The sequence below is a fragment of the Schistocerca nitens genome, chromosome 1 (genome assembly GCF_023898315.1).
Source record: "Schistocerca nitens isolate TAMUIC-IGC-003100 chromosome 1, iqSchNite1.1, whole genome shotgun sequence".
Classification (NCBI taxonomy): domain Eukaryota; kingdom Metazoa; phylum Arthropoda; class Insecta; order Orthoptera; family Acrididae; genus Schistocerca; species Schistocerca nitens.
Window position 1 is genome coordinate 479,013,948 of NC_064614.1, and position 21,830 is coordinate 479,035,777.

Consider the following 21,830-nt stretch of genomic DNA (forward strand, 5'->3'; position numbering starts at 1 on the left):
TTCAACAGACAACAGAACATGGATGGAGGAAAAATCATACAATGAGAGTATGAGGAAACTCACACACTATTGGAGTAAGTGAGATTGGAGGCAATGGGTAGATGGAGTACATTTCAATAAAAGCCTCTGGAAGTTCAGTAATCTGTGTTACAGTCTGGCAGTGTAACGGTCAACATATGTTAAGTTTGCCCAGCCTTTATGTTTTCATCTGTCACCAAATTCATTCATGAAAGCAAAAGGTATCATTGTTCGTAACATTCACCGCACTCACCAATGCTGCTAATGCTACCAGGAGCAGCATCCAGTGGAGATGCAGCACACGAGACTTGACGGCGTCTAAATTTCACGCTGACGCTTCCAGATTCATGCAGACAATATAGTATATCTCTCTGACGAGCTGATATAACCTGGGAGCCAACAAGTATCATTTGCATCATTTTATCACAATGCCATAAAATTCAATTCATTCTTCTAATAATAGCAAATGTAAAACAATAAATAAAATAAATATAAAACAGCATGAGACAAAAAAGCATGATAGACTTACACAGAATATTGTTAGAGGCTTTCACAAAAATGTCTCATTAAAAAAATATCTAGTGTCTTTGGGGCAACACACTGTACACAGAAGAAAACAAGGAAACATCAGGTAATGAACAGATGCTTTTAAAATGTGCTGGCCGTGCACCAAGGCATGTTTAGCCACAGGGTGATCCTCATTACCAACAAACACTGTCTGCCTGTGTCCATTCATGCGAATGGACAGTTTGTTGCTGGTCATTCCCACATCGAAAGCTTCAAACAGTGTAGGCAGGTCAGTTGGTAAATCACGTGGGTGCTTCACAGAAATGAAAATGTCTGCTCGTGTCTGTGTCTGTGTATGTGCGGATGGATATGTGTGTGTATGCGAGTGTATACCTGTCCATTTTTCCCCCTAAGGTAAGTCTTTCCGCTCCCGGGAATGGAATGACTCCTTACCCTCTCCCTTAAAACCCACATCCTTTCGTCTTTCCCTCTCCTTCCCTCCTTCCTGATGGAGCAACCGTTGGTTGCAAAAGCTTGAATTTTGTGTGTATGTTTGTGTGTCTGTCAACCTGCCAGCACTTTTGTTTGGTAAGGCACATCATCTTTGTTTTTAGATATATTTTTCCCACGTGGAATGTTTCCCTCTATTATATATAAACCGCACAGCCCTGGAAGTGTGGTTTCAGTTGCCCGAGACTGCTGTTGTGTTTTGTTGCGCCTCTCTGCCTACCTGCGACTAAGCATCTCCGCAATATGGAGACTAGCAACTTTCCTTCTCATAATCTTATTTTAACATTTTGTCACTGCACTTCTTATACTGAAAGGCAAACTCATTCATAATTAGACCCGCATGTATACAACATAAATAGTCCAATATCAGAATGATACACTCTACCAACAAGCCTCTCATACCGCTTATAAAATGAACATCAACACTGATATTTCTTTCCCTTAGCCATTCATTCAATATGAGATTAGAAAACTATTTCTTACAAGAGAATTGCCAAAACAAATGGTGTGAACACTGTGCCACAAGCAAGTAAATTACTTTGACTGTCCATGGTAATTGGGGGGAAAATGTGGTATACACTGATTGTAAGCTCCTAAGTAATCAATATTGTCTAAGCTAACATTTTAATTTCTTTAAAGTGGCCACATTTTCAGTCAACACTTACAGAAATAAAATAAATATTAAGAAAATAGACTACCCTTCATCTCAAGGGTGAAGCACTGTTTCCTAACAGTTGTTCATTTATCAGTGTTGTTAGGGTTTGCAGAAATTATGTATGTGTCGCCATACACTTAAATGCAAAACAAGATACTTTCAATTGACATGAATGTGGGCTACATCTTATAAAATGCAGTATGCAATGTGTGATGAAACTAAATTCACATTTAATCATTTTAATAACATGTGGCTTATAATTGGCCAAGGAAATAAATGAACTCTTAAAACATTACACACCATGTGACCAAAAGTTTCCAGACAGCACACTGAATGTATTGCACATGACATTAGGATATGCATCCAAGGGAATCCAAATGCAGAGAAAATGTGTAACACACAAAAAATAAGAAATTCTTATGTTTACTGAGTGCTAATCTCTCAACAATTGATGTTGTTGTTGTGGTCTTCAGTCCTGAGACTGGTTTGATGCAGCTCTCCATGCTACTCTATCCTGTGCAAGCTTCTTCATCTCCCAGTACCTACTGCAACCTACATCCTTCTGAATCTGCTTAGTGTATTCATCTCTTGGTCTCCCTCTACGATTTTTACCCTCCACGCTGCCCTCCAATGCTAAATTTGTGATCCCTTGATGCCTCAAAACATGTCTTACCAACCGATCCCTTCTTCTAGTCAAGTTGTGCCACAAACTTCTCTTCTCCCCAATCCTATTCAATACCTCCTCATTAGTTACGTGATCTACCCACCTTATCTTCAGCATTCTTCTGTAGCACCACATTTCGAAAGCTTCTATTCTCTTCTTGTCCAAACTAGTTATCGTCCATGTCTCACTTCCATACATGGCTACACTCCATACAAATACTTTCAGAAACGACTTCCTGACACCTAAACCTATACTCGATGTTAACAAATTTCTCTTCTTGAGAAACGCGTTCCTTGCCATTGCCAGTCTACATTTTATATCCTCTCTACTTCGACCATCATCGGTTATTTTACTCCCTAAATAGCAAAACTCCTTTACTACTTTAAGTGTCTCATTTCCTAATCTAATTCCCTCAGCATCACTCGACTTAATTTGACTACATTCCATTATCCTCGTTTTGCTTTTGTTGATGTTCATCTTATATCCTCCTTTCAAGACACTGTCCATTCCGTTCAACTGCTCTTCCAAGTCCTTTGCTGTCTCTGACAGAATTACAATGTCATCGGCGAACCTCAAAGTTTTTACTTCTTCTCCATGAATTTTAATACCTACTCCGAATTTTTCTTTTGTTTCCTTTACTGCTTGCTCAATATACAGATTGAATAACATCGGGGAGAGGCTACAACCCTGTCTCACTCCTTTCCCAACCACTGCTTCCCTTTCATGCCCCTCGACTCTTATAACTGCCATCTGGTTTCTGTACAAATTGTAAATAGCCTTTCGCTCCCTGTATTTTACCCCTGCCACATTCAGAATTTGAAAGAGAGTATTCCAGTCAACATTGTCAAAAGCTTTCTCTAAGTCTACAAATGCTAGAAACGTAGGTTTGCCTTTTCTTAATCTTTCTTCCAAGATAAGTCGTAAGGTCAGTATTGCCTCACGTGTTCCAACATTTCTACGGAATCCAAACTGATCTTCCCCGAGGTCAGCTTCTACCAGTTTTTCCATTCGTCTGTAAAGAATTCGCGTTAGTATTTTGCAGCTGTGACTTATTAAACTGATAGTTCGGTAATTTTCACATCTGTCAACACCTGCTTTCTTTGGGATTGGAATTATTATATTCTTCTTGAAGTCTGTGGGTATTTCGCCTGTCTCATACATCTTGCTCACCGGATGGTAGAGTTTTGTCATGACTGGCTCTCCCGAGGCCATCAGTAGTTCTAATGGAATGTTGTCTACTCCAGGAGCCTTGTTTCGACTCAGGTCTTTCAGTGCTCTGTCAAACTCTTCACGCAGTATCTTATCTCCCATTTCGTCTTCATCTACATCCTCTTCCATTTCCATAATATTGTCCTCAAGTACATCGCCCTTGTATAAACCCTCTATATACTCCTTCCACCTATCTGCCTTCCCTTCTTTGCTTAGAACTGGGTTGCCATCTGAGCTCTTGATATTCATACAAGTGGTTCTCTTCTCTCCAAAGGTCTCTTTAATTTTCCTGTAGGCAGTATCTATCTTACCCCTAGTGAGACAAGCCTCTACATCCTTACATTTGTCCTCTAGCCAGCCCTGCTTAGCCATTTTGCACTTCCTGTCAATCTCATTTTTGAGACGTTTGTATTCCTTTTTGCCCGCTTCATTTACTGCATTTTTATATTTTCTCCTTTCATCAATTAAATTCAATATTTCTTCTGTTACCCAAGGATTTCCATTAGCCCTCGTCTTTTTACCTACTTGACCCTCTGCTGCCTTCACCACTTCATCCCTCAGAGCTACCCATTCTTCTTCTACTGTATTTCTTTCCCCCATTCCTGTCAATTGTTCCCTTATGCTCTCCCTGAAACTCTCTACAACCTCTGGTTCTTTCAGTTTATCCAGGTCCCATCTCCTTAAATTCCCACCTTTTTGCAGTTTCTTCAGTTTCAATCTACAGTTCATAACCAATAGATTGTGGTCAGAATCCACATCTGCCCCAGGAAATGTCTTACAGTTTAAAACCTGGTTCCTAAATCTCTGTCTTACCATTATGTAATCTATCTGAAACCTGTCAGTATCTCCAGGATTCTTCCATGTATACAGCCTCCTTTCATGATTCTTGAACCAAGTGTTAGCTATGATTAAGTTATGCTCTGTGCAAAATCCTACAAGGCGGCTTCCTCTTTCATTCCTTCCCCCCAATCCATATTCACCTACTATGTTTCCTTCTCTCCCTTTTCCTACTGACGAATTCCAGTCACCCAAGACTATTAAATTTTCGTCTCCCTTCACTACCTGAATAATTTCTTTTATCTCGTCATACATTTCATCTATTTCTTCATCATCTGCAGAGCTAGTTGGCATATAAACTTGTACTACTGTAGTAGGCATGGGCTTTGTGTCTATCTTGGCCACAATAATGCGTTCACTATGCTGTTTGTAGTAGCTAACCCGCACTCCTATTTTTTTATTCATTATTAAACCTACTCCTGCATTACCCCTATTTGATTTTGTATTTATAACCCTGTAATCACCTGACCAAAAGTCTTGTTCCTCCTGCCACCGAACTTCACTAATTCCCACTATATCTAACTTTAACCTATCCATTTCCCTTTTAAAATTTTATAACCTACCTGCCCGATTAAGGGATCTGACATTCCACGCTCCGATCCGTAGAACGCCAGTTTTCTTTCTCCTGATAACGACGTCCTCTTGAGTAGTCCCCGCCCGGAGATCCGAATGGGGGACTATTTTACCTCCGGAATATTTTACCCAAGAGGACACCATCATCATTTAATCATACAGTAGAGCTGCATGTCCTCGGGAAAAATTACGGCTGTAGTTTCCCCTTGCTTTCAGCCGTTCGCAGTACCAGCACAGCAAGGCCGTTTTGGTTAATGTTACAAGGCCAGATCAGTCAATCATCCAGACTGTTGCCCCTGCAACTACTGAAAAGGCTGCTGCCCCTCTTCAGGAACCACATGTTTGTCTGGCCTCTCAACAGATACCCCTCCGTTGTGGTTGCACCTACGGTACGGCCATCTGTATCGCTGAGGCACGCAAGCCTCCCCATCAACAGCAAGGTCCATGGTTCATGGGGGGCAACAATTGATACAAACACATAAAACTGAATAATATCAGCATTCTAGCTTTAAAAACCAAGTTCATTCTTCGAGGAACAAAAGAGTAAATAGTTGGGGGGAGGGGGGCTTTGAGACATGTAGATGAAGAGGTATCTATCTCATATGAGGGGGATGCAAGGCAAAGAGGAAGCAAAGACCATGAAAAAAAAATACAATCTGGGCCCCACAAGTTCAGCAGTTCACCAGAAAAATTTTAAAGGTGCTCTACACACTTGTTGTGAGGTGAAAATTTAGGAAAATACAAAATTCAATCAATGTGCTGGTAAGCCAAAATTAATTGGCAGAGAGCCCTGAACAGTACAAAAATGCACCAGACATCTTCACAAGTTTTTGCACAAGACTTCTATCGCAATTCAGCTACAGAAGCCAGAGTCAGAATAATGCTCCACAGAGGCACTGACACAATTTTGCTGTAGTGCTGCTACTAGAGACCACTGACCATGCAAACAAATACATGACACTGAGTTGAATGATACAAGCAATATCACCATTGCTCTGTAAAGTCATAAAAGATCGCAGTACATGGTGTGACACTCACAGTCTTGTGTGGGCATGGCAGATGTATGAAAAAGTCTCTTTTCTAGAACTAACACCAGAGCAGTATGACATGTTGACCATGGCCGTAAAGAGATGTTCCAAAATATCTATCCCTCATGGCTGTCGAAGATCTTACATCCCTGGTCTCACATCACATCAGGCAGCCTTATTTACAGAATATAGCACCTTATTTAGAGAAACACTTTCAGTGAAACAACTATAGAAACAAAAAAAATCCATTTCTTCTACAAGAGAATCAGAAAGTGAAAAATGGATTAAAGCAATAGAAAACCTGGATCTGAAAAAAGACAATCATAAGACCTGGAGACTTCTGTGATGCCTCTGCAATGATCCAACTAAGACCACTACATACCAAAACATCACCCACTAAGCAAATGGAACACAAACTACTACTAAGTGGTAAGCCCAGCCATAAATCCAAAAAAACCTAAGCTATGAAGAACTGAGCAAGAGGGGACTAACAGCTTTTCACTCCCATTCACAATGGATGAATTACAGAAGGCTATCAAACAGAGTAAAACTGGTAAGTCAGTTGACTTGGACAATACGCAAACTGAGCAAATCAAGCACTCTGGACTAGCAACAAAGGAATGGATTCTCCAACTCTTCAATAAATGTGTTGACAGATGTCAAATTCCAAAGATATGGCTGAAGAGCTGGTAATTGCTATACTGAAACCTGGTAAAGAAGGAAATAGTCCAAAGAATTTTAAACTAATCGCACTACTGTGTTGCCTTTAAAAACTGCTAGAGAGAATGATTTTAAACTGTCTCTCACATGTTATTGATCCCTTGCTTACACCTCAGCATGCTGGATTCCACTCTTGAAAAAGCTGCACAGGACAATTACTCAGTCTTACACAATTGATATAAGATTGATTTGAAGCCCGTACGGTGACAGAAGAGGTATTTGCAGACTTTTTAGCAGTATATGACACTGTCAACCACCAAATATTATTAAACAAGGTCTACATACAACCTAACCAAGGATTTCAGCCTCACCAGGCTCATCACCAATCTTATGCAGAATCAGTGATTCTTCATTGACCTCCAAGGACAGTGCAGCTGATGGAGGCTACAGAAAAATGACCCTCCTAAGAGAAGTGTGTTGGCTTCAGTTCTGTTAAATATACACTAATGACCAACCCATAGTCCCAAAGCTTCTTGCACACTGATGACCTCACCCTGCAATCCAAAGCGCAACTTCAGTTCAATGGAAATTACCCTAAATATTGCTCTTGAAGATCTATCAAAATATTACATAATAAACCAACCTAAACCAAACCCATCAAAGACACAAGTGTGTGCTTTCCATCTGAGAAATAGGGAAACCACCCACAAGTTAGAGATAGAATGGTCAACGTTCAAACTGGAACACTGTGAAACTCCTTGGCAGATCTCTAACGTTCAAAAAACACTGCATGAATTTCAAATCACAAGTCTCCACCAGGAACAACCTACTGAGAAAACAGGCCAGATCACAGTGGGGCAGCCAAACTGAAACCAACTGAACTTCTGCAATGTCATTATGCTACTCCGCAGCAGAGTATGCCTGTCCTGTTTAGCATAAGTCAACACATGCCAAACAGGTAGATATTGCCCTGAACAACACATGCAGAGTTATAACAGGCTGCCAGTTGAATGGCTCTACCACCTTGCAGGAATTGCACCACTACCTGTTCAAAGAGAAATAGCAGCAAACAGGGAAAGAACGAAACTGGAACACGAAAAAAAGCATCTCAAGCATGGGCAACAAGCCTACCCACAACAACTTAGGTCAAGGAAAAGTTTCCTCAGAACATCGGAGACACTAACAATAACTGATGAAGAAGCCAGGCTGCAACTACAGAGGGCTGAGACATCCCAATTTCCTGACTGGAAAAGAGTTTCAGAATCTTCCCCCTCCTGGTCATGATAAGAATTGGCCAATCTGGAAATCCTATAATAGGCTGAGGTCAGATCCTGGACTAACCTGACAAAATGGGGATACATTGAAGAAAACAAAACCCAATATGACTGCAGGGAAGAACAGGCTGTTCAACATAAGCTTCAGTGTTGACCATGTCCAGCCAACTGCACGAAAGAAGACCTTAACCAAGCAATGGAAAATGCACTGACAGTGGACAAATTTTGGTCAAAAATTATATAAATTGCACTGATCTGTCAATAATTGTGTAAACTGTGTTTTATGTATGCTCCTGACATGAGAATATTATTGGGTGAGATCTCTGGAATAAGTAGCAAAGAAGAGATTTGTATATTATGGTCACCTACATTATTTATAATACGTCAAAGATAATGTGTTACAGTAAATAAACAAAAAATGTTAAAGACACCTGAGTTATAACTTCCTCTTTCTCAAAGACAGTATATATTATATATATTGTCTTTAAATATGTCTGCTGGTGTCTGTATGTGTGTGGATGGATATGTGTGTGTGTGCGAGTGTATACCTGTCCTTTTTCCCCCTAAGGTAAGTCTTTCCGCTCCCGGGATTGGAATGACTCCTTATCCTCTCTCTTAAAACCCACATACTTTCGTCTTTCCCTCTCCTTCCCCTCTTTCCTGATGAGGCAACAGTTTGTTGCGAAAGCTTGAATTTTGTGTGTGTGTCTATCGACCTGCCAGCACTTTCGTTCGGTAAGTCACATATATATATATATATATATATATAATTTTTTTATTTTTTTTTTCCGCGTAGGAAAAATATATCTAAAAACAAAGATGATGTGACTTACCAAATGGAAGTGCTGGCAGGTCGACAGACACACAAACAAACACAAACATACACACAAAATTCTAGCTTTCGCAACCAAAGGATGCTTCGTCAGGAAAGAGGGAAGGAGAGGGAAAGATGAAAGGATGTGGGTTTTAAGAGAGAGGGTAAGGAGTCATTCCAATCCCGGGAGCGGAAACACTTACCTTGGGGGAAAAAAGGACAGGTATACACTCGCACACACACACATATCCATCCACACATATACAGACACAAGCAGACATCTCACAAGCAGACATATTTAAATGTGGTCTTTAAATATGTCTGCTTGTGACATGTCTGCTTGTGACATGTCTGCTTGTGACATGTCTGCTTGTGACATGTCTGCTTGTGACATGTCTGCTTGTGACATGTCTGCTTGTGACATGTCTGCTTGTGACATGTCTGCTTGTGACATGTCTGCTTGTGACATGTCTGCTTGTGACATGTCTGCTTGTGACATGTCTGCTTGTGACATGTCTGCTTGTGAGATGTCTGCTTGTGAGATGTCTGCTTGTGAGATGTCTGCTTGTGAGATGTCTGCTTGTGAGATGTCTGCTTGTGAGATGTCTGCTTGTGAGATGTCTGCTTGTGAGATGTCTGCTTGTGAGATGTCTGCTTGTGAGATGTCTGCTTGTGAGATGTCTGCTTGTGAGATGTCTGCTTGTGAGATGTCTGCTTGTGAGATGTCTGCTTGTGAGATGTCTGCTTGTGTCTGTATATGTGTGGATGGATATGTGTGTGTGTGTGCGCACGAGTGTATACCCGTCCTTTTTCCCCCCTAAGGTAAGTCTTTCCGCTCCCGGGATTGGAATGACTCCTTACCCTCTCCCCTAAAACCCACATCCTTTCATCTTTCCCTCTCCTTCCCTCTTTCCTGATGAGGCAACAGTTTGTTGCGAAAGCTTGAATTTTGTGTGTGTGTTTGTGTTTGTTTGTGTGTCTATCGACCTGCCAGCGCTTTCGTTCAGTAAGTCACATCAACGAGGGGAAAATTCCACGTAGGAAAAATATATCTGAAAACAAAGATGATGTGATTTACCAAATGAAAGTGCTGGCAGGTCGACAGACACACAAACAAACACAAACACAAACATACACACAAAATTCAAGCTTTCGCAACAAACTGTTGCCTCATCAGGAAAGAGGGAAGGAGAGGGAAAGACGAAAGGATGTGGGTTTTAAGGGAGAGGGTAAGGAGTCATTCCAATCCCGGGAGCGGAAAGACTTACCTTAGGGGGAAAAAAGGACGGATATATCAGTAAGCAAATCAAGAACTGAAGTAGGCAAACACACACACACACACACACACACACACACACACACACACACACACACACACACAAATAGAAACTAAAAATGTAGCAGAATATCTATCTGATTGTCTAAATTCTTCATCCAGAAAAAAGGTGGCAGAAGATGAGAAAAAAATGACAACGTGCATAGATGCTGAAGGAAGAGAAACATTTAAGGAAAGGATTCAGAAGTAATGATCTATTATTATTAGTCAAGCTTCAATCTCCAGTGTAATAGTAATAATAATAATAATAATAATAATAATAATAAAAGCAAATACAAGGACTTCATTCTTCATTTATTTGAGAATGAGAGCACTTAGTTACTTCCAGCAAGGATTACACATAATTTCAATCCTTAACAAAACTTTTTCTCACTGAAACTGTCACAAAATGATGAAAGGAAAAAAATTATCACTTAGCACATTTTTGCTGTTCATGGAGACCAAATTCAGCTTCAGGCATGACGTTTTAATTTATTGCTTCTTTACAGCTAAATCTATTCGCAATTCAGTTTGCAGACAGTATCTATGTATATAGATACTATCACTGAATGTACCTGTAACATTATATCACTGGATAACATCATAAACATTTAAAAGTGTGAAAGACCAGCTTTTCCTTAAAATAGACTGCAACTTACATAGTTTATATTCATCCAGTGTTTCCTAATAAGAGGTATTAGGATTTCCAACAAACTTTAAGCATAATTTCAAAACTTTCCTTCACTTTTTTCTCACCTATCCACTTAAATGCAGATAACATTAAATGCATTAACTAATCATTTGTAAAGTAATCCGACTTTGAAGCTGTTTTATATCGGATGGTTATAATTAAACTGACAGTATTCCAAGTGCTGCAACACAGGCTGTATACATTGCAGGATGCTAAAAGACCATAAGTACATTCATTAATATGTACTCTCACCGAATACGCTGAAAAAAGATATCCCAATTCCTGCCACCAGATGAAAATATGGCACCGTTACCTGTCAGAAAGCAGTGTGGGTGCAGACTAGTCTGCAAATATTCGTTTCACATACAACTTGAAATGCCATATCTGCACACAGTAACCACTCCTGGACATGTGATTATTGCTAAATTCCGAAACGCACCACATAGACAATAAAGTCATTCCTTTCCTGATGTTAGACTTTTACCATTGTGACCCAATCAGCCTGAATGCAGAACTACTGATTATTATAATAATGGTCACCTGCCAACTACATGACTTTATGTCATATTTATATTGTTGAAATTAAAACTTTCATGAAAATTTTGGAATCCCTGGAACCAACATCTTGCCAGCAAAAATGTCAGTAACAGGCAAAAATGGTCGAGACTCTCAATTACTGGAATGGATCAACTGTCTATATACATAATTAAGCTTGTAAGAATCCTCAGTGCGGTAGTTCTACTAGTGACTGGTCAGTTTTTATCAACAAGTGTCACTTGCACTCTTTTTCCACTCAAACATGGCTATTTGCCACACAAGAGTTTTTTGATAAATATGAGTTCGAAAAGAGGCTAATTCTATAATATATTCAATGTAATATTTAACAGGAATTCGTTGATTTGCTGGAGCCTGGTGCCTTGTTCACTTTGAGTGGTTCACATATGTTAATACACTTTTAAACGCAGAATTTAATATTTTGGCTTTCAGTCTGCTGTTATGTCTCCATACACAACTCATGTACAAGAGACAGAATAGAAGATTTTGATCCTTTCATGGACTTTAGGAAGAAAGGATGATGTGGAAGAGAATGGAAAAACAAAAGGCAAAAAGTTACATAAATAAGGTCAAGTACATCTTGCATAGCTAGTTGCCATTTCCAGGGTTTAGAAGCAGTGGAGATAGGAGAGGGTGATGTAAAAGACCTACATAGTAAAAAGTAATAATCAGATCCATGTGGTTATGCCTATAGCACATTACCATTACTTTTATGCAGTTCTACAGTTCATCTTTAGCAACGCTATTGAAATGGATTCCCTGTTGTCACTCGACTGTTACCTGTTCCCTTTCATCTCCAGGTCACATGTTTAATACCTGTGCATCTCATTCATACCCTTTCTACACTCCTGGAAATTGAAATAAGAACACCGTGAATTCATTGTCCCAGGAAGGGGAAACTTTATTGACACATTCCTGGGGTCAGATACATCACATGATCACACTGACAGAAACACAGGCACATAGACACAGGCAACAGAGCATGCACAATGTCGGCACTAGTACAGTGTATATCCACCTTTCGCAGCAATGCAGGCTGCTATTCTCCCATGGAGACGATCGTAGAGATGCTGGATGTAGTCCTGTGGAACGGCTTGCCATGCCATTTCCACCTGGCGCCTCAGTTGGACCAGCGTTCGTGCTGGACATGCAGACCGCGTGAGACGACGCTTCATCCAGTCCCAAACATGCTCAATGGGGGACAGATCCGGAGATCTTGCTGGCCAGGGTAGTTGACTTACACCTTCTAGAGCACGTTGGGTGGCACGGGATACATGCGGACGTGCATTGTCCTGTTGGAACAGCAAGTTCCCTTGCCGGTCTAGGAATGGTAGAACGATGGGTTCGATGACGGTTTGGATGTACCGTGCACTATTCAGTGTCCCCTCGACGATCACCAGTGGTGTACGGCCAGTGTAGGAGATCGCTCCCCACACCATGATGCCGGGTGTTGGCCCTGTGTGCCTCGGTCGTATGCAGTCCTGATTGTGGCGCTCACCTGCACGGCGCCAAACACGCATACGACCATCATTGGCACCAAGGCAGAAGCGACTCTCATCGCTGAAGACGACACGTCTCCATTCGTCCCTCCATTCACGCCTGTCGCGACACCACTGGAGGCGGGCTGCACGATGTTGGGGCGTGAGCGGAAGACGGCCTAACGGTGTGCGGGACCGTAGCCCAGCTTCATGGAGACGGTTGCGAATGGTCCTCGCCGATACCCCAGGAGCAACAGTGTCCCTAATTTGCTGGGAAGTGGCGGTGCGGTCCCCTACGGCACTGCGTAGGATCCTACGGTCTTGGCGTGCATCCGTGCGTCGCTGCGGTCCGGTCCCAGGTCGACGGGCACGTGCACCTTCCGCCGACCACTGGCGACAACATCGATGTACTGTGGAGACCTCACGCCCCACGTGTTGAGCAATTCGGCGGTACGTCCACCCGGCCTCCCGCATGCCCACTATACGCCCTCGCTCAAAGTCCGTCAACTGCACATACGGTTCACGTCCACGCTGTCGCGGCATGCTACCAGTGTTAAAGACTGCGATGGAGCTCCGTATGCCACGGCAAACTGGCTGACACTGACGGCGGCGGTGCACAAATGCTGCGCAGCTAGCGCCATTCGACGGCCAACACCGCGGTTCCTGGTGTGTCCGCTGTGCCGTGCGTGTGATCATTGCTTGTACAGCCCTCTCGCAGTGTCCGGAGCAAGTATGGTGGGTCTGACACACCGGTGTCAATGTGTTCTTTTTTCCATTTCCAGGAGTGTATTTCCAGTAATCCATATTCAAACACTGAAGGCCTTTTTCAAAAATTTAAAAAGCTAAAAATTCATCTGCATTCTTAAGCTACACGTACGCACACAAGCGAAAGTTCTCTCTCTCTCTCTCTCTCTCTCTCTCTTTCCATGAAAACTTACCTGCACCAGAGGAGAAGCTGTTTTCTCCAGGGGGATAATGCCCACTGTCTGATTAATGTGCAGGTCTAGCATAAGAATTTCTCGTGCATATAATAGCAGCAAATGGTGTCGTAATGACTGATGGTACTGCAGCTGCAAGCATTCACTTACTGTCATATGATCATCAGGCCTGCATGAAGATAAATATGAATTTTTACTTGTCACATATTTTATTTGAGGGAATCAAGCAAAACAAGTGAAATATGTATGCTATACAATTTTAATGTATTGTTGGAATAGCAAAGAAAGTAGTAACAGTTGTTAGCAGGGTTTTTGTCTGTCTGTGTGTGTGTGTGTGTGTGTGTGTGTGTGTGTGTGTGTGTGTGTGTGTGTGTGTGTTTGTACACTGCCTTAGATACTTAAATAAGCAATTATTTTTCCTACTAAGGCTACAAGTGAAATGCAAAAGTGTTTAAAGGTAGACCTATGGCAAATAGAAGAATAAGCCACCAGCAAATGCATATCAGAAGATGTACTTGTGAGTTTATCTACCGAGCACAGCTGGTGTGTGTGCCTGACAGCATAAACCATGTAGGCAGACGGTGAGGATGCTGTCACAAATGACGACGTTTGCTTTGTAGGGTGCTCAACTGTGTGGTCATCAGCACCCGTACAAAATCCCAATTTTTTCACAGTCCCCAATTTTTTCACAGTCCCCAATTTTTTCACAGTCCCCAATTTTTTCACAGTCCCCAATTTTTTCGCAGTCCCCAATTTTTTCACAGTCCCCAATTTTTCACAGTCCAGCCTAGCTACTGTCACAAATAATAATAATAATAATAATAATAATAATAATAATGGTGATGATGATGATGATGATGATGATGAAATGATGAGAAGAACACAAACACCAAGTCCCTGGCCAGAGAAAATCCCCAACCCAGCGGGGAATTGAACCCGGGACCCCGTAATCCAGAGGCAGCAATGCTAGCCACTAGACCACAAGCTGTGGATGGGTGCTGTCACAAATGATGAGCAGGTAATTTCCGTGTAGCCATCTCAAGAGGCCAAGCAGATTTGACAGAAAGTCACTAGAATTTCCTCCTAACTGATATATTGTGTGTCCAAATGGTCGGCACAGTAGAGATGCCAAAGATGGCGACATATCGCCACATATATTTATTAAAATAAAAGATACACATACATCCAATAGTCATACACTAAACCTAGACATATATCTCAATTTCCATCAGAATTATGAGTATTAATACTTTCACTGAATGTAGAGCACTTAATTAATAATAGACATGCAAAAAAAGATACAAGACCCACTGAGATGTCATTGAATAGCCCACTGAATAGTATGCCATAAGACAAGACAGTAATAAGTAACAGGTAATAGTTTTAAGACACAGACATTTTCTTAGATAGGGCCTAATTAATGAACCTGATTAGATTAGGTATGTAATTCCTTAGTAACAGGTAAACTGTAGTGAATAACATTGTTTTGGGATCGTGAGCAGTAGGATAAATTCTCAAAATTACTACCACTGAAACTTCTATGGTTGAATATTTTGAAATAAAAGTTGTTTGGCTCTGTATCTGCATTGTCTTAGGGGATGCTGTCAACAGTACCAGTGCACTTTTCTTAAATAAAGTAATAAATAGTTCCTGATGTATAAATCAGATTAAACAACATTAGGTAGAATATAAGCAATATAAGCACATAGGCACAATAATACAAATGTTCACAAACAACAATTTCTAAAGTTCAATAATAACAATAATAAATTTTGTTTTGTCACACACTGAATGCAGACAGGTCATTAATCTCATTAGCAAAATTAAGTGGATTTAAACATTTCAAGCCCCTAATATAAATCACAGAAGAAACTGAGTAGCACCGTGGTGTAGTGGTTATGATACTAACCTGTTGCGCGAGTTCAAAACTCACCTTGACTGTACAATTTTAATTTCTATATTCAGTTCAAGTACATTCTAGAAGTATCCACAAATAGCAAGAATCATTGTACTGGCATGTTCTGTAGCCATATATATACTGTATGTGTTCTGGCTGGTGGCAGATTGCTCCATGCTCTTGTATGTGTAAGTGCTGAATAAACCTTCGTTAAGTGAAGTTAGTGTTCCTCATTCATCTAATTACACCTTCTTCTACGTGAAATTATTCTGGTGGAGGCACTGGGTATTGGAACATGTGATGACGCACACTATCGACGACACAGTAGCTCCCATCAGGCCACGACAGAGCCACCGTTTACGTGGCGAGAAACCCGAGTTCGAGCCATATTCAACAGATCGCAATCTATCAGAGACAGAAGAAGAAGAGGACGTTACAATGACAGCAACTGTGCGCCACCATGTGAGACATCCTTCCGGGTTCTCTGGAGACGATGTCCAAGATCCTAACAAGTGGCTGAAGGTACATGAGCATATAGCCTAATTTAACAAATGGGATGACACCGTGTGTTTGGCTAACATATTTTTCTACTTGGAGGGCATTGCCAAGCAATGGTGTGAGAACAACGAGGTGAAGTTCACAAGCTAGGAAGTATTCCAGGCAGACACACAATGACGTAAGTGGAAGACTTAAGATAAATTAAAGTGCAGGGTACAGTGTCCTACATTCAGACGTCTTGCAGCTGTGTAAAATAGTGGATCCTAGAATGAAGGAGGAAGATTAGGTTGCACATCTCATGAATGGTGTTGCTGAGGACATGCATCAAGCCCTACTCCTAAAGGAGGTTTCGAAAGCAGACGACTTCATAAAATGATGCAAGTTTATCGAGACAACGCATCAAAAAAGAATTACATGCAAGAAGTTTGAACGGCTTCCAAACGTCTTATCAATGTCTGTGATGGAGGAAGCAACTGATTTCACAAGTGTTCTTCATCAGATAGTGAGAGAGGAAGTTCAGAAGGCACTTGGATTTCATGGCGAGCAAAAAACCGACACGCTTCAAGAGGTCATGAGGGAGGAAGTGGAACAGACATTGAACCCAATCTCTAGCCCTTCATTTCCCTTTAAAATGGTGAAAAAGTCAGACCAAGATGGAGTTACATTTCTACAATGCTGCATGAGGAATCTGTTTGGGTACCAAGGAAGACTGACATCTTGAGGTCCCAGGACAACCAACCAATATGTTACCACTGTAGACGACCAGGACACGTGATGCGCTATTGTCGAGAAAGGTGTCGGATTTTTGATGTTGTTGACGCACGTGCCAGAATACAGCAGACCGATCTTAGCCAACGCCAACTCTGGGATGATGAAGATGAACAAGAAGATGTGGGTGCAGGACAACATAGGTCACCAGCACCGCAAGCTAGCCGCTGGACAGGATGCTCCCCAACACACCGATCAACCTCTCCATCGCCGTTTGGAAGCTCCAGCCGATCACCTAGCTGCCACAACCTGGTAAACTAAAAGGGTGTGACCTTCCTTGGAGGTGAGGCTGCCGAAGAGAAAAATCCTCCACCGTCGATCACTAAAAAAATTATACGAAACTACGTTGATATCCTCATGGATGACCGAACAGCCCAAGCTCTTGTGGACTCTGGAGCATCATATTCAGTTATTTCGGAGAAGTACCGTCACCAGTTGCAGAAAACTGTATTCGTCAATAAAAAAACATCTGTGCTGAAGGTGGCTAATGGGAAGTACGTAAAACCTACATAAAGATGTTTCATTTGTGTGGGTATAAGTGGCCATACACAGCCCTTAGAATTCATCATCTTAGAAGAGTGTAGTCATGATGCCATCCTTGGATGGGACTTTTTGAAAGCTTCTCAGGCAACTGTAGATTATGGTCGCTCGAAGATTATGCTAGACGAGATGAGATACTGTGGGCAGGAAGATGCGCATCCGAGTGTGTGGAGACTATATGTGCTGGATGAAGTGATCATTCCTGCAGTCAGCACTAGAAAGGTAACTGTTGTGTGCCATGCCATGTATCAACCCATGGATCTTGTAGTGGAATGTAAGAGAAGCACACCACTGAAGAATAACTTGGTCATCCCAGCCTCTGTCATCTCATTTAAGAACTGATTCGGTGAATTGTGGACAGTTAACTGTCACCGAGAACCGCAGATCCTTCCAAGACGCATGTGCTTAGCAAACACTGAGACATTAATTGAAGAACGGCTGAGTGTCACAGAAACCTCCCATGCCAAATCTGTGGGCGAAATTAGCGCTACCACTACCAGACAAGATCTACTAGCTCGACTATCACCAGATCTCACTAAGGAACAACAGAAGAAGCTACTTGCCATACTTCAAGAGTTCTCTGAATGCTACAATCCACAGGTGAAGAGCAAATTAGACAAATCGACGGTGAAGCACCAGATTAGCACTGGAGACCATCAACCAATAAGCCAGAGAGCATACCGTGTGTCAGCAATGGAACGTCAAATAATTTGCAATGAGGTAGAGAAAATGATGAAGAATGGCATCATTCAGCCTTGGTGTTGATTACAGGAGGCTTAATAAGATAACTAAAAAGGACGTTTACCCTCTTCCACGAAATGATGATATACTAGATTGTCTGAAGGGGGTTAAGTTTTTCTCAACCATGGACATGTACTTGGGGTGCTGGCAAATCAAAGTAGATGAGGCTGATCATGAGAAAACTGCATTCATCACCCTTGAGGGCCTGTATGAGTTTCAGGTAATGCCGTTTGGTTTATGAAATGCACCAGCAACTTTTGAACAGATGACGGGTAATCTGCTAAGGCACCTGAAGTGGACGATGTGTCTTTGTTATTTAGATGACTTTATAGTGTTCTAAGAGACATTGATGAACATATAAAAAGATTGATGGCGGTTCTTAAGTGTCTCCAACAAGGCGGATGAAACTTAATCCATGAAAGTGTCTCTTTGGAGCAAAATAAATCAAAATACTTGGACACCTTGTGTCAAACGAAAGTGTGCGGCCAGACCCAGAAATGGTGAGATCTATAACAGAATTTCCTATTCCTAAAAGTATTAGAGAAGTGAGAAGCTTCCTCGGATTATGTTCTTATTACTGTCTTTTTATCAAAGACTTTTGTATGAAAACCAGGCCACTCCAAGGGTTGTTAAAAGCTGATGCTAAATTTTTCTGGGGTGGTGCTCAACAAGTCCATGCAAGGGTGTCCATGCAAATTCCATTGAACGACTGGTAAAATACACCAGAGCAGACCACTGCGCATTTTCCTAAGTCTCCCTGAGCTACAATGTGAAATATTTCTAAGTGTTGTGCCTGTCATAATGGAAAAACTTTTATGAGAAAAGATGGCCGCCAAGTGAGATCACAGGTATTTTCTTCGTCCACTAAAAGAACTTATTTAAGAGGAAATAGTGTCAAATTTAAATTTCCTTTGTTTCGTGTACTTGCTGTAGTGTCCGTTCTTGTCACACAACTAATGTGGGGAGAACAGAAGAGGTTCTCTCCTGTAACTGCAAAGTCTGCAGTAGGAACATTTTGATTGCGGAACATGAAAGGAAAATCAAGTGGAGAAGAGCCTCAGGTAGAATGAGGAGCAGAAAATGTGCAGCACACTTCAACTGAGGCCAAGAAGCCTAGGAATGTACAAAGTCTTAGGAAGAAGAAAGTGCTGCTGCTAGGTAGTAGCAATAGGCGAGGTGTAGGTCCTCAGTTACAGGAAAGTTTAGGGGTAGTGTACCAGGCCACCAGTATCTTCAAGCCAAATGCAGGGCTAAGTCATGTGATAGAGGACCTAAGATCTTTTTGTAAGGACTTTACAAAAGAGGACCACGTAGTGATAGTGGGTGGGGCGGGAAACAGTTTGGACATAGGTGGTGACCTGGACAAGATAGCTTCACTCACTATGGCACCAACGTACACTTTGTTGAGCTGTTCCAGCGTCATGATCGAGCACACCTTGATGGAGCTGTGAGGCAAATCAATGTGGGGTTAGGGATGGCTCTGAGGACAGCCAAATTTGCTCATGTTTCTCTGGTGCCAGTCGGGACTATCATCAGATGAGGTTTCACTAGGCATGGCCTACACTTAAAGAGGACTGGGAAGGGAAGATTAGTACAGCTGATTCATGAAATTACGGCAGTTGGATCTCGGGCCACACAGTCAAATATCTGTTGTCATAGGTCGGAAAAGTAGGTCTTTTTTAGGATAAATCTAGACAACAGGTTCCCCTGCCTAAAGAGTATCTCCAGCAGTTTAAAAAAATACTGAAACAATCACTCACAAGATTGATTTTAACACTTCAAATATCACACATACCAGATGTCATGAAGAAAAACAAACCATTGAAAAGAGTAACATGGGGCATTTCACAGACTTAACAATCCTCTATCAAAACATGCAGTCTATAAAAAATAAAATACAACTATTAGAAGTTGAGCTCCAATCTTTGAACTGCACAGTAGTTTGTATTACTGAGCACACACTGAAATCCAACATGTAGTATTATCATTGTATGAAACGCAAACTCTTACTGCAGAACTGCTTCAAGGGATGGAGGATCGTGCATTTATATCAGAAAAGGAACACAGTTCAAATCAAGACATGACCTCAGTGCAGTAAGTGAAGACAAGCACTTTGAAATATCAGCTGTTGAATTAACATGGCTTGATATCACCAATAAATTAATCATTTTGTGTGTGTATAGATCTCCCAGTGGTAGTGTGGACACTTTTTTCAATAAATTAACAGAAGTTCTAGATAAAGTCTCAAGTACAAAGGTGAACATAATTCTGTGAGGGGACATTAACATCAACACTAAAATCATAAATGAATCCAGCAGCACCTTCATACACAACCTTCAAAGTTTTGGCATGTCCCTATTGGTCAATAGTGCAACAAGGGTAACTACAATGACTGCATCATTAATTGACCATGTGGCCACAAATATGGACAGGGAAAAATGTGATGTAGCTGTAAAAGATCTCTGACTATCAGACCATCTCTGTCAAATAACAACAGTAAAGTCAGGCATCGAACCATTCTCTAAACTACAAGCCTACAAACAACCTCTATCAGAAATCAAAATAAAAGACTTTTCAAAAGAACTAAAAAAACAAAGCTGAGATGAAGTGTATAAGGAAACCAATGTGAATATGAAATTCTCTGAATTCTCCACATTGTTTAAATTGACTTTGAAAAGGCATTTAATAAGTTATTTGTAAAAAATGTATTGTATACCAGGAGTAAATCTAATGATTGTCTCTAACTAGAAGTCTGTAAATATATGTGTATACAAATTACATCAAACATTGTATACAAATTAGCTTATTTTAAATTGGTCTAAACTTGTAAATATTTTGACATGTCCTGTATCCTTGTAAAATGATATCTACAGATGAATAAAGTTACTACTACTACTACTACTACTACTACTATTCCTGAAAGCATATGGCACCATCACTGCCTGGATCCGAATAGATCCTGCCTCTCCAATCCCATCCAGACAAGTGCAAATGAGGAAGAGGGCTGCCTCCTTTTTACAAGTTTGGCCCACATATCATGCTAATCCCAAGAAATTATGCCACTTAACAAGTGATCACCAACATCACTTACAATCTTAAAACTAAATGCATCATCAGAAGCACACAAAAATCTGGATAAAACACCATATTACATTGACCCTATATTAGTTTGCCCCAAATTAAATTTGAATAAATACACATTTTAACTGCAGTGTCAGTTTCAGTATTTGCTCTCTGTGCCTTGAATAATAATTTCTTGCAGGAAATTGTCTTCTCTTTTCACTGCTGCAATCAGAATTTTCACTGCTGCAACCAGAAGTCAAGCATCTCTAACAATATTTAAATTAAAGGCAAAACAAAGCAAAATACTGGATAATTAACTATAATTGACAAATTTCTAGTTCCTATAATCCAATTATTGTTGTGTGTGAACTTTTGCCAACACATGCTACCATGTTCATCATTTAAATGCCTTTGTTTATCAATTAATCTAACTTAAATTAAGGATCCAATTAAACTGCCTCTCACTGGTTAGTTACACATGCAATCAAACATGTATCTAGCTTAATCTACACATATTGATGATCACTATAAACTGTATGGCTTGTGCTGAATGTGCAAAAACATGTACAATGCTGTAAACTTTTTGTGAGCACTTCC

General features: G+C 40.9%; 1 protein-coding gene across 1 annotated transcript in view; it reads right to left on the reverse strand.

The window, feature by feature from the left end:
• Positions 1 to 21,830, reverse strand: part of LOC126252119 (WD repeat-containing protein 11-like) — a 226,656-nt gene that overhangs the window by 110,510 nt on the left and 94,316 nt on the right. The window contains exons 7-8 of the mRNA XM_049952988.1: positions 13,727 to 13,895; positions 272 to 407 (exon numbers count right to left, since the gene is read on the reverse strand). Of these exons, the coding sequence (XP_049808945.1) occupies positions 272 to 407; positions 13,727 to 13,895 (305 nt within the window). The remainder of the gene's footprint in view (positions 1 to 271; positions 408 to 13,726; positions 13,896 to 21,830) is intronic.